We start from the raw sequence: 11,694 nt of genomic DNA, 5'->3' as shown, positions 1-11,694 counted from the left end.
CACCGGAGGAGGCTCTCTGCTAAGGGCGCCTGCAAGCCAGACAAAGGAACGACACTCTTGTGGCAGGTTTCCAAAGCTCTGTGGTTAGAAGGCAATGCGTGCACACAGAATTGCGATGCGAGCTCTCTTGACTTTTGACCGTAAAGGTCTGCGAAAAAGAATCAAGAGGGAAAAGGGGCACAAAACGTAGCCAGCCGCGACGGCATGTCGGCCACGGTCACCTGGAAACCCATTTTGCAGAATTCAGAGTCTCTGCAAGCACCCATCCAAGAGGTCGTCATTTGCAGATTTCCGAAGAAACGAACCTCTAAGCGTGGTATCGTATTTGCCATCTACATGTGCTTTTTGCTCCTGAGATGCCGTCAGATACTTCTGTCTTCCGAATTGCAGGCTTGGGCCGCCCCTGGAGGCGGCTCTCTCTCCAATGAACAGCAGCAGAGAGGTGCGTGTAGCGAATAAACAAAGTCGTTTTGTGCGGAGGTGACCACGGTTCTCAGTTCATGTGCCAGACACAGAGAGTTCAGGAGACACACCGTACGAGGAGAGAGCTTTTGATAGAAACAAACGAAGGCGGGGAGCACAGACCGTCTGCGTGTCGAGGGCTGAACTCGTTTTACGAAACGAAAGTGAAAGGCCGCGAAAGGCGATGCCGCCTGCTCTTAGTTCTTGAGTGCAAAACGTAGAAATAAGCCAACCCCATTCACTCAATGCGAGACCGACGGCCCTGGGGATAACCACAGCGTTCTTTAGTTCGGAGATACTGTCTGTCTTACACTCAAATCGTGTTGTAGGGCATCAGTTTCTTTGCTATTCGTTGTGCACCCCGCATCGCAGCTATCAACCACGGAAAACTGAGGTAGACTCCTCCCCTGTTGTTCACTCGAAAGAACTGGTGTCTTGCTTCTGTTGGAAGCACTTTTGGGCGCGTTCCATGATAATTAAAAGATACCAACCACCGGGGTGCATCTGTCGCAAGTAGTGCTGTATCACATTCTCCTAAGGTGTGTCATCTCCTTTGTGGGCAATTTGTTTCTTCCAGGTGTCCGAGTGTCTCGCAACAGTCTCCACTGGGTAAATTTCACTAAGGCTCCAACGAGACAGAGTGGAACCCAAATCGCATCGCATATTTCCACTAAGGTGCACGTTTAAGGTCATCGCTTAAACGTGTACCGCTTTCCTGAGTTGCTATCCAGTCTCCTGCCGTCACCCTCTCCTTGCTCTTCTCTGTTCTGTATATCTATGTCTATCGTTCTCCGTTTCTACGATGAACTGCCGGGGAATGTCGGGCAGCGAAAAATGCCATTCTCTCTTTGGGTCTTCCCCGTTCTTCGCGAGCTGGATACTTTCTGAGTCTCTGTGATTTGTGTGAGCATGTATCTCTTTTTCCGTCTTCCTCTGATCTGTGCTTCTAAGCTGCGTCCGAGTGTTTGTCCAGAACAAATTTTTGGACTGCATGAAGAATCCGGAGCGAAACGCAAGAGAGACGCACACCTGAAAACAGAACCCGGGCTAGCCAATGCAGCTGAAGAAAGCACGGAGGGCATTTGAGGAAACGGGAAAAGGCGAGCCTTCGTCACGGGTGAAAAATGCCAGTTTTCCCTGGTTCGCTTCATTAGGCTGTAACGACTCTTAGTACGCGTAAAGGAGCTGTGCCGCGATCTTCTTCGCCTGCTCTTTGTTGTACAGAACTTCGATGAGTTTCAGTGCGAATTCGATAGCGCTCGAGGGTCCAACGGAAGTCACTGAACGACAGAAGCCACACCACCACATTTACATCAACTGCTTGAAATATCACCGTGGAAACGTGTTTGATTTCCACAATTTCCAGCAGCTTACACCAAACGCGAAATATACGCGTCTTCACTCAAAATCGCCGCCGTGTCGCAGATACTGACATGTAAGTGTCACCCAACATATCTTGTTAGAGAAGGTAAGTCACAAATAGTTCACCCAAAAAGCTCCATGACGGCCAACCGGTTCGATCGCTCTCCCACGCTTAGACAAACATCAAGAAGCATCGCGGGGAATATCGTTAATGCCGTGGGATGCTGAAATCCATGGGTTTCGAGGACATTCAGTTTACCGACAAGTCTACTGCAGTGACAATGCATACCAAATAATCGTTCATTCCTCCATTCGTTGACTGTGATTACCTATGCACGTGCATCTGCGTTTCATGCCCCGCCTCACGTGACTTTTACTGGGAGCACACGGTTTCGAGTGGCGAATGAAGTGTCTTTTTCTCCGTAACGTACCGATTTTGTTGCTGACGCAGACTCGGCCTTCGCCACGCATATCGGCGGGGAATTGGTCCATGAAGCAGGGATACGCAACCGCCTTTTCTCCTTGAAGAAGACCGTGAGTCTGGAGCACGACAGCGGGGCTGGCGCAGATCGCGGCAATGAGCTTGCCCTGTGCCTTGTGAGTCTTGAGCATGGCCGTCAGAGCTGCAGAGTCTCGGCACCTTTCGGCCCCTGGCATGCCACCCGGAATCGCGATGCAGTCATACGTTTCATTTTCCACCGCTGAGATGAGCTTGTCGGCTTTCACGCAAACGCCGCGTGACATGCGAACGATTTCGGTGTCCTCTACACTCGCAACCACCACCTCGGCGCCTGGTAAGAGAGACGAAAAGAAACAGGAAGGGAAGTCAACAAAAACACTAGCCGAAAACACCCCTAGCAAAGCGAAGTGGAAAAAGCGAGCAGAAAGTACAAGAACCTCACATTCCTTACCGGCTCGTCGAAGGGTATCAATGATGGAGACTGCCTCAATTTCCTCGCTATCGTGAGCCTAGAATGAGGACAGAAAACAAGTGTGAACCGAACATCAAGAGATGCAGCGGGATACTCTTCTCAGCAAGTGGTCTCGGAAATACGTTTTCGCTTTCTCCTCCTCATTACAGGGCTCCAACACAGAGACCACAGACAAGGCCTGCGTGTATGGAGCGTGTTTGTTCGCTTGCAGTGTTAATGTCCCAATACAAATTATTCGTAAGGAATGTGAGCGGCACTGTTAAGGGATCATTGACAAATGGGATTGTTTTTCTATTGGACAATGCTACCCATTTTCCCAACAACCAGACTGGTATCGAGGGACCCACTACTGCGTTTCGTGTGCGTCGGTCACGCGGTCAAGAGTTGTCGAGGATCCCTACGGAGGCAGTGACTGCGTCCTCAGTTTGCAAGACTCCTTTGAGATGCAAAAACAGACTTACGACGGGAACAAGCACTTTGACTGCCATTTTTCTCGAGGAAAGACGCGTGGAAAAACACCGAGACGTGAAATGGAGAGACGGCAGACAACGGCGACGGGGATACTCGCGAGAAACAAAACGCTGGAGCTTTTGTGGCTTCAAGAAAGAAGAGAAAGATCGGGAAACTCCCGTCCGCAAGTGAGGAGACACACAAAAGAGAAGCAGAGGGGAAAGAAACGCTCCGAAGCCTAGCGGAGACATGAAAGGAAAATCCAAGCGTGTTGCGACGGGCTGCGGTAGGGGCAGAAATCACAGGCTCGCATCCACTCCACTGGCTGGTGTGCACACAAGAAAGAAAATTGGCGGCTTTTCTTAGCTCTGGCTGAGAGAAAGAGAACGGCTTTCCTTACGCTACGCTTGCGGAGACACGGGTGCTCCAGATCTCCTGTTCGAGTATGGGCCGGCGATCTCGAACTCTCTCTGCGTCCCGTCTCTTCTGACCGCAAGCTGGTGGACCGTGGTGGTTGCCGATTCGGCGTGCTTCAGATATGACACTGCTAGCATTCAATCGATTTAAACTAGTAATAGCTTAAATATAATAAAACATAGACCGACTTGCAAGCAGAATCACTCGCTGAGGTTCTCGAGCCGGGGTCCACAACCAGACAACTCCACTTTTTCCCATTCATCTGCACAACGAGGACACCGACCGTTGCACGTATTGCATTAACAAGCAACACGTGATCTGGATATTCGCGTTCATACTTTTTTTCGTACACGATTTCTCTCAGGCAAGAGCTCACAAATGTCACCTGGCATAAAAAACGAACAAACTACTAAACACGAGATGTCCGAAGGCTTGTGACGGTGGCCTGTGAACCAAGAAAATTTTGTTCGTTGATGATGTGCTGTGTCGGGTACGTCATGAAACAAGAACAACGATCACCCTTAGAACAGGAACTTCTCTTGAATTTTCTTTTCTCATTTGGCTGACGCACTTTATGCCCCTGTGTAGGTATGCTAAGACGCGGTTCTCCTCTTTACTTCAAGCACTCGTAGGACTGCAAAGAGGTAAACCCTTATTCTGTGTTTGTTCTCTATACAGATCTACCTATCGATTCGGTATCTATATCCACACACAAACGCTTTTCTCGTCCTTCGCCACTCCAGGCCACACGCTCAGGGCATAGAACAACGGGCAAGGGATATTCAGTTCTTTGGAGAAGTGTGGGCGCTCGAGAGACATGACATGGGAACTCAAGTTGTGGTATGCACACCCAAGTTACGACTCAACGTTCTCGAAGTACTACAAGCCACGAGGCCAGCATCTCAATTCAGAACATTGAATGACTGTTATCGCACTGACACCGTCAAAACACTGGTGACGGCCAGCAGGAGAGCCATATTCCGTGAGTTCAACGCAAAAAATACACAGTTCACGAGGCGTTTCGGTTTCGCGAAAAGCGGACGAGTTCGCAGCAAGGCGCAGCGTTTCCCGGGGCGAACAGACGGGTGTGATTGGGGGGAGCCGGAATCCCGTTGTCGAAAGAATCCTGCGAGAACGGGGACGTAACGTGACCGTCCTGCAGCAGGTTGGCTGCAAATCCGCCAGACACTGAAAAACTGAGAGGGGTGATACTATCTAGATGGCAGATGGACATTGCGTATGCGGTAAAGCGTTGTAAAACATATTTATTTGTGCAGAATCCGTGTATAAAAAAAGCACCCATGGCGAAAGTTCTGACCACACGTGGGCTGTACAAACACCTCGGCTCTCGACGCTCGGAGAAACTGCGAAACTGACGTGCCAATGCGATCTCTGCAGAAGGTGGGACCCGCCCAAACAAAGTTATCGACGGACATTGTTTACAACAACAAAACACTCGGTTATGTTCGTAAAACAGGTCTGCTAGCCGGACGGATGAACAAACGAGAAACCAAACCTACATCTTTCGAGTTCGTCTCGCTACCCCCTCTAGACTGAACCCCGAAAAAGCACCCGAACATGGGATGCAGCCAGAATGCGATTCATCCAGAAGACAAAGGAATACAGATGATTCCCCGACAGAACAGGGTAAGCCCGGTGTTTGCCATCTCAGCGTGGAAACAAAAAAAATTAGAGAAGCAGAGACCACCGATTCGGGCTTAATTCACCCGTGCACAACGGCGGCCCCTGGTTAGCATCTACGTTTGTAGATAGGCAGATAAGCTCAGTACAGTATGCCGCTCTGTGCACCAATCTGGTCTGAAAATTCAGACGGTTGCTACTCTGCGATTGCGGGGAGAAGCCTACAGAGCGACAAAACAGAGTAAAAGTGCCCGCAACAGTGTCACGAGACTATGTATCGAACGTTCTATCCATGTTGCTGCGAGATTAGCAGAGTCTTGCCGCCCGCGAGGTGGAATAATGTGGCCGAGGGAGAGGAATATTGGACAGGAGACGCTTATTACGAAACAAGCGACTGACCAGAAAGAGAAAGTGGAAGCATACTCCCGACACGTATTACATACAGCCAAAGCACTTTGAAGTGTGGAAAAGCAGAACATGAACATGCGTGGCGACGAAGTTAACAACCAAAAAGAGGCACAGGGGACGGGGCAGAGACTAACACACAGCTCGACAAGAGCTTATGTTCAAAGGTGAGACGCGACTGATCAAGGCAGGAAGGAAAGTCGGGGTAGAGACATCTGCGGACGAGCTTGAAATACAACACAGCATCAAAGAGAAGTCAAAGAAAAGACGCCACACCACGCCTCTACGAAGTAGAGCGCGGATAGAGAAAGGAAGGAAGAAAGCGATCACAGAGAGTGATAACGGTCGAGCAAGAACGCCAGCAATTTGTCTGTACAACGCAGCGGCCGAGGGACAACGAACAGAAAGAGGCGCGACTGCGCACAAGACGCGATCTGCCAGTCAGGATATCTCCGACACTCTCCGTCGGATCTTTCAGTTTCTTCCAGATCTTTCATCTGCCCAGTTTGCGAGGAGATACGCAGGCGCGTACAACCCGGTCTCCGAACAGAAAAGATGGGGATTTGGTTTCGTGTTCTTTTTCCTGGACGAACAAAGAAAAACACAGTCAGAAACGACACTCAGTTCTTCGCGCTTGTCGTTCGCGGCACGCCGCCCGGAAAGGATATTCTCTCCGAAGCAAAGAACCATGCTTAGGTTTTCTCTTTTCGCTGCCTTAGCGTTAGAGCCAAAACGAGACCCGTCCTGCGCCCGCACTCGGCTTCAGCCACGCAGCACCAGACGCAAAAAACAGTTTTATAGTGCCTCTCTGATTCAGCATTCTGCAGTTGCCCATCCCCCCCGAAACACCGAGAAGCCAAGCCGCACGATGCCACGTTTCGATCGTCACGGTGTCTTGTCGTTTTCGACTCAAGCGCATGCTGACCCTCGATCTTGCGCCTAGCTGCACAGACCGAGGAGTCTGTCCAGAGCTCAACAGCTCCTCTCTCCTCGCCGACCGCTGTCCCTTGGCACGTGCGAGCATTTCTTCCGCTCTTCAGTCTTGTCAACACGCGCGAAAGCGCGCGTTTTTAACGCCTCCACAATACTGACTTTCTTCTGATTCGCCGCCCCGTTGCTGCACTCACGTTCCGATGCTGGTGTAGCCTCTGTCGTAGAGGACACAGTAGGGCAGCGCGAAGTGACGAATGAAATGCCATATGTGGCCGTACCGGAATCCCACGAGAGGATGCACCCGCAGAAAGGCAGGCAGCCACGAACTGGACGCTTGCATAGGCAGAAGATGCGCGGTGTTCGGGTCACCCTCCCGAGTGCCTGAAAACGCAGCGAGCACATACAAAGAAATGCGAAAATGAACGTCCCTTTGTATACCAAAGCAACACCGTTAATGACTACAGCTTCCAACCGAGCTCCTCTACCCCATAAAATGGTGACACATACAGAGACCCGAACGGACCTCAAAAACTAAGGCTCACAAATAGACCACATACAGGCACACCTACATCCTCACACAAAACTATGCATATATATATATATATATATATATATGCAGAGGTGCTTTCAGTTGTGCGGAAAACAAGAACGAGAAAGATGTATATATATATATATATATATATATTTGGACAAGTGTCTCCACCCAAGAATGTAGCGAGGCTAGAAGTATCCCGGAGATCTTTGTCTGGCTGCATGCAGCTGAGTCTTTTCTGTGAATCGGCGATGTGAGTCCTCGGCCACCCCCACTCGGGTGTTTCAGAAGCGAAGATCGAGAGTGCGACTCACCGAGAACGAACGCCAACGGGCGCAAGTGAGAAAAGCGGGAAGAGAAATCTTGAACGCCTTCTGCCAGACCGCAGTGATAAATACTGCGAGGATAGAACAACAACACAAATCGAAACTGACAAACATGAATATCGACTATTCTGTAGTAAGAAATACCAGCGGGCCTCAAAGGCTCGAGGTCCCTTTGATGACGGCGCTTCACCGTCTTTGAAGTGGAATGAGTTGCCATGGAAAGCCGACAACTCGTTTTCGTCTTTCTGCTTCAGCTACTGCATTCAAGAACGGCGACGTTCGAACTCACATATGCAAAGCTGTTTGTCGCTATACAGAGATAAGTAACAGCACGTGATACGGTCATTGTAGGAGAAAGCATGGATAACGGTATCGAAATAATTCACACACGCACAGATGTAAACGTGGATAAATGGTTTTTTTTAGATTCATGTTCTTCAAAGTCTCTTTGATCCTTGAGTGGTTGGCCTTTCATGGACACAGATGCGCTCCTTTCCGACACTGCGAGGCCCTGTGTCTCATTTAGTGAAATCTCGCACCTGACATCGAGTTCGAACTCGTTTGCAGTGTGCTCCACAAAATCGGCGACTTCTTCGAACTCCTCTTCGTTGCCGTGGAAGTAGATTGCCTTGGGTCTCGGCAGTCCGGTGAAAAGACTCGCCAAGCGGTTAGAGTCTTGTTCCTCGTCTTGGACTTTCTTCTCTTCTTCCCATCCTTCTTCAGATCGATTTACGTTCCGCGAACTCCTCGCCGACGATGTCGCCCTTCCTGATGAATGCGTCTCAATGCTCTGGGTGTCTCTTTCTCGGTCGCCTGCTTCGAAACTGCTGTGCGTCTCGGCACCAGCGAGAAGCGCTGAGGACTTGAAAACCGCTTTTCCCTCCTTGCGGCCAACGTTGTCTTGCGACAGTAAGAATTTCGCGAGAGCGGCGCGATACAGATGCAGAGCAACCACTGCATCCTTGCCCCCGTTGAACGAAAGAATCACCGACTCAGGACCAAACAGTCTGCGAGAAACGGACCCCGAAAGAGAGGCAGAAGAGAAAGGCAAGAAACAGTCAGCATAGCTTCCGTACAAGGTCGGCATTAAACACATGAAGCTCACAGCTGGACTACGTAGCGTAAAGAAACCACATTATAAATGAGAAACGCCACAGGGAAAAGCCCGCGGCGACAGCTACGTAGCTTTTGGGAGAAGCGACGAGGAACGATGACAGAAGACAGGGGAGAGGAGAGATATAAGGAGAAGAGGGAGAGAGAAGGACGAAAAGGAGCTGGGAACCTAAACTCACAAGAGAAGGAGACACACATATTTGGGCACACAGAGAGAGAGAGAGTCCGGGCATCGTTAAAGGACGCGGGGACCCAAATACAAGGAGACGAAGGCCTGACAAGAAAGCGTTCCCCACGAGAACCTGGGGGACTCTGACGAACGCCTTAGAACGACAGAGCCTGGGTGAAGAAGACGCCAAGTTTATACCAAAAGCTCGAGACTCACCTGAATGCGTCGACGAGGAGTTCGAGGCCGTTCCTGAGCAAGCCTGCCATGACCGCCGGCGTCATCTCGTCTTGTTCCTGTCTGGTCAAATTCTCTTCCTCTCTCTCTTCCTCTGTAGCACATCTCCCATGCGAGCATGTCGCTCTGTTCCGTCCCTGCTCTGTCTCCTTGTCCCCCTCTGTCAACAGTTCTTTCTCCGCACTTGCGTGACGCAGCCTCTGAGGTTCCAGCCCTCCGTGCGTTCCCTCCTCGATGGCTGCTTCGATTCGCCGAAGCAACGCCACACTTTCTTTGAAGGCAGCAAAACTCCAAAGAGCCTCACCCCTGTTGTTCGCGTTTTCCGGAAGGCCGCTGTCAGCGCCGTTCGTCTCCCCTTTTGAGCTTCTGCATGCTCTCCGTCGCTCCATCTGGACGCGGCCCTGAGACTGGACGAAACGCCCGTTTTCGCTGGCCTCCGAGGAGACAGTTGACTTCACGTTGTCCTCGCGAATGACTCCTTCGCTCCTCTCTCGAGCGCAGGCGGCTCTGTCTCGTCCATCGCCCTGTCTCTCTGGCGCCGCGCTAACTGATTCCTTCCGCCGAGTCCACCCTGCTGAGCTTCTCACAGACCCTGCGTCTCCGTGGAGACAGCCAGCGACCCCACACGAAGCAGAGCGAGCTTCAGCAGCGGGGGGAGATTCAGGAGCAGCAGGAGATTCAGAAACAACTAGAGATTCATAAGCAGAGAGAGACTTAGAGACTGAGGACAGACAAGCGCCTGCAGAGCCAGGTGGCGACGGACGCTCAGAAGAAGATACAGAAGACACAGAGGTGGAGGTCAAAGTCGAGGATGGGCCAGGATGCGGGAGATGTGAATTTTGATAACACAAAGGAGTGACAGAGTTCGCGTACGAGCAAGTGCATGCAACGGGCGTCGAGGACGCAGAACCAGCGGAAGAAGACTCCACAGGGAACACAGACACTGGCGACACAGAGGGAGACGAGGAGGACGAACGAGGAGAAGAAAGAGGGCAAGTGAGAGGGTAAGCGAGAGGCGCAACGAGAGGAGAAGAGGGAGGAGAGTGGACTCCAGAGGCAGCAGCTGCTGCAACTAGCGCCATAGTGACGGCAGGTGGAGCCGAAGTCGAGGCGGCACAGAGAGGATGGGCGAGGCCAAAGGTAGCGCCGTCGCCTCGAGTCGTGAAACGCAATCGCATTGAAGTCGTGTACGCAAAGTAGACGCAAGGAAGCAGTGGAAACAACAGAGGGAAGAACGGTTCAACGACGAGATGATGACAGAAGAGATACACATGCGCATCGAGAGACGAAAGGAAAGGGAATTGGAAAGGGCGACGCTGGAGACACAGGAAAGAGAAGAACGAGTCGGGACATAGAGGGGACAAGGAATTGAATTGTGAGCTCGAGACTGGAAGACGCAGTGGGAGACGGCCGGGCTGGAGTCGCAAAGAGGCGCTAATCCAGCGAAAGAGGACAGCCACAAGAATAGAGGATCGCAGACAGGGTGGAAAAAGAAAACGTGGAAAATCGAAAAGGGTTAAGAAGGGAAGGAGCCACGAATGAAGAGAGACAAAAGAGAAGGAAGGGAGCGAGAGGAAAGCGAGAGACGGCCAAACAGAGACACAGCGAACCTAGCTGCTTGCAGCGGAGAGCAGGGGATACAGGGAGACGAGAAGGAAAGTGGGCAAGAGAAAACAGGGGATTAAAGAAGAAAAAGGCAAGGAAGAAAGGGTCCAGCAAAAAAGGGAGAAGTAGAAGCAGAAGAGCCTGTGAGCGACACAGGAATCTCGGCGGGTCTTTTGCGCAGCGCTCGTGCAAGCGCTTCAACGAAGAAGAGGGGGGATCTGTGCCGACCTCGCAAGACGGAGAAATTGAGACAGACTGAGGGCGAAAAGATTAGAAAAGCAGAAAACACAAAATGAAGAGCATACGAAGAGTCACGGGGAAACGTCAGCGACCGACTTGCCGGACGAAAGCGCTCGACACGCCGGGGTTTTGCAGTTGTCTTTTGCGTCACGACAAGCACGAAACCAATCCGGCGAGGAAGCCAGGATCGTCAAAAACAAGAAACAAACCGAGGAGACGTTCCGAGTCAAATGCGAGAGACAAAAAGCTTTTTGCCACTGGAAACCGCTCTGACCTCGTAGCTTGCGCGTGTCGGCTCGGCAGCGACAGCTAATGCAACGTTTCTGCGCATGTATCAAAAAGTGGAACAGAGTGGAGGTAGGAAATACTACATTTAAAACCCGATCATAGATCAAGGAAATGCTCCTTAAGAGGCAAAAAGAGACCCACTACCGGCTGCAGTCGAGAAGAGAAGGGCAAAGAACACCCAGACTCCTCATTCAGCTCCGTTCCTGACATGGTACATTCAAGAGTAAAACGACGATCTGCCGTCGGTGGTGCAAAAACACGGAATTCCGGCTCCGCCAAGACGGTACGTTTCACGGATGAAGACCCACGAATGCAAGCACAGAGAGAGGTAGCAAGAGAGTAAGAATCTGGAGTGGAAAGAAAGTCAAAAGTTGAGGGAGGATTCGCAAACCCAGCACACTTCCCTCAGAGCAGCTGCAGGAAACGAAACGGGTCGCGCTCACACAACGTCCCAGAAGTTTGCCATCTCCAGAAATATTCAAGCGCGAAGAGTGGAAATTCGCCGACAACCTTAAAGGGGACCCCCAGATAGCGGAAACCTCTGGCAAACAAGTACTCCTTTCTGGAAAGCTTATCCGTTCTGCA

General features: G+C 51.1%; 3 protein-coding genes across 3 annotated transcripts; 1 reads left to right on the top strand and 2 right to left on the bottom strand.

Moving 5' to 3' along the window:
• Positions 1–204: 204 nt before the first annotated feature.
• TGME49_214295 (hypothetical protein) lies at positions 205–1,149 on the top strand (the record flags this gene model as incomplete). Its single annotated transcript, XM_018779641.1, has 2 exons — positions 205–442; positions 1,040–1,149. 2 exons carry the CDS (start codon positions 205–207, stop codon positions 1,147–1,149), a joined length of 348 nt encoding a protein of 115 aa, XP_018635742.1.
• A 17-nt stretch (positions 1,150–1,166) lies between these two features.
• TGME49_214290 (DJ-1 family protein) lies at positions 1,167–3,829 on the bottom strand. The gene is made up of 4 exons (XM_002370721.2): positions 3,218–3,829; positions 2,736–2,793; positions 2,256–2,615; positions 1,167–1,742 (listed from the first exon to the last, which is right to left on the bottom strand). Exons 1-4 carry the CDS (start codon positions 3,455–3,457, stop codon positions 1,630–1,632), a joined length of 771 nt encoding a protein of 256 aa, XP_002370762.1. The 5' UTR covers positions 3,458–3,829; the 3' UTR covers positions 1,167–1,629.
• Positions 3,830–4,460: 631 nt separating this feature from the next.
• TGME49_214280 (phosphoadenosine phosphosulfate reductase family protein) lies at positions 4,461–10,995 on the bottom strand. Its single transcript, XM_018779640.1, has 5 exons — positions 8,959–10,995; positions 8,000–8,467; positions 7,449–7,531; positions 6,797–6,983; positions 4,461–6,252 (listed from the first exon to the last, which is right to left on the bottom strand). Exons 1-5 carry the CDS (start codon positions 10,152–10,154, stop codon positions 6,144–6,146), a joined length of 2,043 nt encoding a protein of 680 aa, XP_018635743.1. The 5' UTR covers positions 10,155–10,995; the 3' UTR covers positions 4,461–6,143.
• Between the last annotated feature and the right edge of the window lie 699 nt (positions 10,996–11,694).

This window comes from Toxoplasma gondii, chromosome X, assembly GCF_000006565.2.
Source record: "Toxoplasma gondii ME49 chromosome X, whole genome shotgun sequence".
Classification (NCBI taxonomy): Eukaryota; Apicomplexa; class Conoidasida; order Eucoccidiorida; family Sarcocystidae; genus Toxoplasma; species Toxoplasma gondii.
The sequence above is the reverse complement of the archived record's forward strand: the minus strand, read 5'-3'. Positions and strand labels throughout refer to the sequence as shown.